The sequence below is a fragment of the Seriola lalandi genome, unplaced genomic scaffold (assembly GCF_002814215.2).
Source record: "Seriola lalandi dorsalis isolate HSWRI2012SDOR001 ecotype SW California unplaced genomic scaffold, Sedor1 jcf7180002054372, whole genome shotgun sequence".
NCBI classification, from domain to species: domain Eukaryota; kingdom Metazoa; phylum Chordata; class Actinopteri; order Carangiformes; family Carangidae; genus Seriola; species Seriola lalandi.
This window is the reverse complement of record NW_019524925.1, coordinates 479,253-483,543: the sequence shown is the minus strand read 5'-3', so window position 1 is coordinate 483,543 and position 4,291 is coordinate 479,253. Positions and strand designations below refer to the sequence as shown.

Sequence of the window (4,291 nt, the reverse complement as noted above, 5' to 3'; positions counted from 1 at the left end):
ATTTGTTGAAAATCTCTCACTTGCCCACTTTGTCTTACACTCAGTTATTTCAGATATGAATGTTTTATAATTATAGTGTTAATATGTGTTAATATTGAATCTGCAGGTTCTTAATAATTACAGCTACACGTGGCTTTCCCCTTTTCCCATTATTTGCAGTCGCTCTTCCCAGTTGCATTTATACTGGCAGCGAGCTACAACAGAAGGTTGAGCAATTTGTTGTTTTTTGTTTGTTTTTCAACGAAGGTCTTAATTACAGTTGGATACAGTCAACAAAGCAGCTTTTTTTCTTCAAAAGTACAGCTTGTTCAGATGAGGGATGCCTAGAAATGGTTTTGGCAAACTAGCACTAGCAGATCAACAGCCAGTCTTGACAGGTAGGAGATGTTGATTAAAAAAAAAAAAATAATAATAATGTTGACGCAGCTGAGAAACAAAATAAAATTCCTCCTGAACATTGTTCAGGTCTGATCAGCAGCTACTTGAAGCTCGAGGTTATTGGTGCCAAAGCAGGTTCAATGTTAGTCAGTTCAAGGGTAAAATTATGTTTCCCACCAGCACTGTTAATGTTTAATTGGTACGTTCAGTAAAGACGCAATAAATTATAGATTCTTTGGTGTGAAATTGTCTGCATTGTGACTTGTAGATGAATATCAGATCACATTTTATGACCAATTAATGCATAAAACCCGGTCATGTAAAAGGTTCATGTACATTTTCTTGCCACTGTAGTTGATAATGAATAAAAACATTTGTTGTAATTCAAAAATGAATCCCAGAGGCTTCTGAAAAAAATGTATTCAATTAAAGAAATAAAATGATAATGCCAAACCTATTACATTAAGGGAAATGAATGCAATCTACGATTCCCCTGTTAGCCACATCTATCACAGAAGAACCACACAGTGAAGTTTTTATCAGTATAACTAAAAAGATTTTAAATTACCAGCCAGAAACAAAACATGAAAATTTAAATAATAATGAAAACTTAAAATAATTGCCACCGGTGTGTCTCTCTTGGCAGAAAGAGGAGGAGCGGCTCCGAGCTTCTATCCGTAGAGAGTCCCAGCAGAGGAGGATGAGGGAGAAGCAGCACCAGAGAGGCCTGAGCAGCAGCTACCTGGAGCCTGACCGCTACGATGATGAGGAGGAGGGCGAGGAGGCGATAAGCCTGGCAGCCATCAAAAGCAAATACAAGGGAGGAGGAGGCCTGAGAGGTGAGGACGAACAGATATTATATTCACCGCAGTCACTTCCTGTTTTTTTTTTTAATTGTCTCTCAAGTTACTGAGGTCTAACGAACATCCCCCTTTTCTGCCCCCAATCCAGAGGAGCGAGCGAGGATCTACTCATCAGATAGTGATGAAGGCTCTGATGATGATAAAGCCCAGAGGTTGATGAAGGCCAAGAAGCTAGACAGTGATGAGGTAGGTGCATCGTCCTGCTGGGCAAACAGGGGGCAGTATGAGGCAGGACACTGTGGAGGTGAAAAAGCCAACATTTTGCACAGTACCCTCACATGAACTAAACAGGACAGGACATACCAGTCCCTCTGAAGAACATGCATTCATTTCTGCACTGACCAGTTCTGCAAAAAAAAAAAGTTATGACGTTTTCAAAAAAGAAAAGTGTAGCTACTAATTTTCTAACGTGACGAACAGAAAGTACAGACAAGCTGTACAGAACGTCTGCTGCTGTTTGCATGGCTGACACCTCATATCACCGACTCATCTCTCTCATCCTCTGTTTTTGCTGCACAGGAGGGCGAGGGATCAGGCAAGAGAAAGGCAGAGGACGATGAGGAAATGGCCACCAAGAAGGCCAAGAAATATGTCATCAGCGACGAAGAGGAGGAAGAGGAGGATGACGAATAATTCACTCTTTTTTTTTTCTTATTTTTTTTTTATCATGCCACTGTATTATCAGTGCTCAGCCCACATGGCATATAAACAGCCATATTTTGTTTTGTATATTTTCTTAAAACCTGTGTGTGGGTGAGTGTGTTTGTGTGTCTGATTGTGTTTGCCTGTTTATGTTGTGTACAGCAGAGGTGAGAAATAAAGAAATAGTTGTCTTATGTAACCAAAGCTTCCCAAGGCTCCCTTTATCTTTTTTAACAGTGTGATTCACGCTGATGAATCACACTGTTGTGATGTTATGAAACATGCTGTTTAGTCCAGTTTTCAAACAAAAAGGAGGTTAATTGTATAAATGCTGTAGGTCAAGTAAAGATTAAATTAGGTAAATGGCATAGAAAAGCAAAGTATGCCATTCACTCTTTCACATAACAAAACACATCATAAACAAGTGCTTTACCAGGGCGCCAGTTTAGCTTTGAAGTTCATGCAGTTCATATGGATGAAAAAAATGCCCTCCAGGAAAGAACTGGAGAGACTGGTTAGGGGACAAATCTCCAATGGTGCTGAAAGAAGCAACTAAACCCACCTGACAGGAGGGGAAAGAGATTAGGGAGTTGGGGAATTGAGACAAAGAAGCTGTAGTACTGTGAGAGGAGATCCTCCTCAACCTGTCTGCCAGCCCAGAGGAAAGGGAAAATTGGTTCCAACTCATCCCCACCCCATTACCGCACCTCTGCCAAACAGCCACAACATGAAAATGCTGCTTCATGATGAATTGTTCAACACGTGTTACTTCAATCAATGGTGTTTTGACAGTATCTTTATAGTTTCGCAGTTTTTGGGGGTTTTCATTCTCAGTAAGTTCAATAATAAGTCAGAATTTTTTTAATTTACCTATATTATTTTCATGAAGGTTTGTTCTCAAAAGTGGTAGGGACACAACAACCCTGTCACCCCTACAAAGCGGTTTAAGTGCAATGGATAATGGTACAATTGCTAGGGCAAATAATAAGGGGCTGAAAGGGAAGCCATGATGGGTAACTGTATAATATTACATTTTTACACTTTACTGTGACTTTTTTTTCTGCGTTACTATACATGGTATAGTAATGCATGCCTTACACTTTTCATGCCTCATGTCATCTTTATGACTTCTTACACCTTACTATATTATGACGTTTTTATGATTTTTAAGCCTTACTATACTATGACATTTTTATACCTTACTATACTATGATGTTTTTATGTCTTGCTATACTATGACTTCATGATGGGGAAGCACAGCGGTGCAGTGACCTGTTGCCTCACACTGAAAAGGTTTTGAGTTCAAAACCCAGACCTGGGGGCTTTCTGTGTGGAGTTTGGATGTTCTCCCTGTACATGCATGATGTACTTTTCCTTCCTCTTGCAATCCAAAAACATGGACATTAGGTTATGATATAATAATAATTAACTTTATTTAGTTACAAAGTGCTTTACAAAAAACAAAAAGCAGAATTAAAACAGCAATTAAAAACAAGGGGAAAAAAACACATCATTAAACAGAGGTAAGTTACATGAAGATATTGATTGAATGAAACACAACATATCAAACATTCATAAAAGTTTTCTGATGAAAAAATGTTTTAAGAAGAGTTTTAAAAGACACTAAAAATGTAGATTTCTGATCTCAGTGGAGAGACTGTTACACAGCTTGGGGACCCTAGTAGCAAAGGCCCGGTCACCTTTTGTTACCAGCTGAGTCCTTGGTCTAACCAGCAGCGCTCTCTCCGCTGATCTAAGTAGATGTCTAGGCACATATGGGGTTAATAAGTCCTTGATATAATTTTAAGACGTTGTTATGCCTTACTATACTATATCGTTTTTATGGCTTTTAATGCCTTACTATAAAATTATGTTTTTATGCCTTTTAATGGCATGATATACTATGACATTTTAATGAGTTTTCATGCCTTACTTTACTATGACGTTTTTATGTCTTACTATACTATGTCGTTTTTATATCTTTTTATGCCTTACTATACTATGACTTTTTATGCCTTACTATACTATGTCGTTTTTATGACTTTTTATGCCTTACTGTACTATGACGTTTTTATGACTTTTTATGCCTTACTATACTATGTCGTTTTTATGACTTTTTATTCCTTACTACATTATGAAGTTTTTATGTCTTACTATTATATGACGTTTTAATGAGTTTTTATGTCTTTTTATACCTTACTGTACTATGATGTTTTTATGCCTTACTATACTATGATGTTTTTATATCTTACTATACTATGTTGTTTTTATGACTTTTTATGCCTTACTATACTGTGTCGTTTTTATGCCTTATTTTACTATTACGTTTTTATGTCTTACTATACTATGTTGTTTTTATGACTTTTTATGCCTTATTACATTATGACGTTTTTATGACATTTTATGCC

The 4,291-nt window shown here is 37.3% G+C and overlaps 1 protein-coding gene across 1 annotated transcript in view; it reads left to right on the top strand.

The window, feature by feature from the left end:
- Positions 1 to 2,087, top strand: part of leo1 (LEO1 homolog, Paf1/RNA polymerase II complex component) — a 9,481-nt gene extending 7,394 nt beyond the window's left edge. Inside the window, exons 12-14 of the mRNA XM_023408746.2 lie at positions 1,025 to 1,217; positions 1,330 to 1,427; positions 1,761 to 2,087. Of these exons, the coding sequence (XP_023264514.1) occupies positions 1,025 to 1,217; positions 1,330 to 1,427; positions 1,761 to 1,874 (405 nt within the window). The 3' untranslated portion in view covers positions 1,875 to 2,087. The remainder of the gene's footprint in view (positions 1 to 1,024; positions 1,218 to 1,329; positions 1,428 to 1,760) is intronic.
- The last annotated feature ends 2,204 nt before the right edge of the window (positions 2,088 to 4,291 follow it).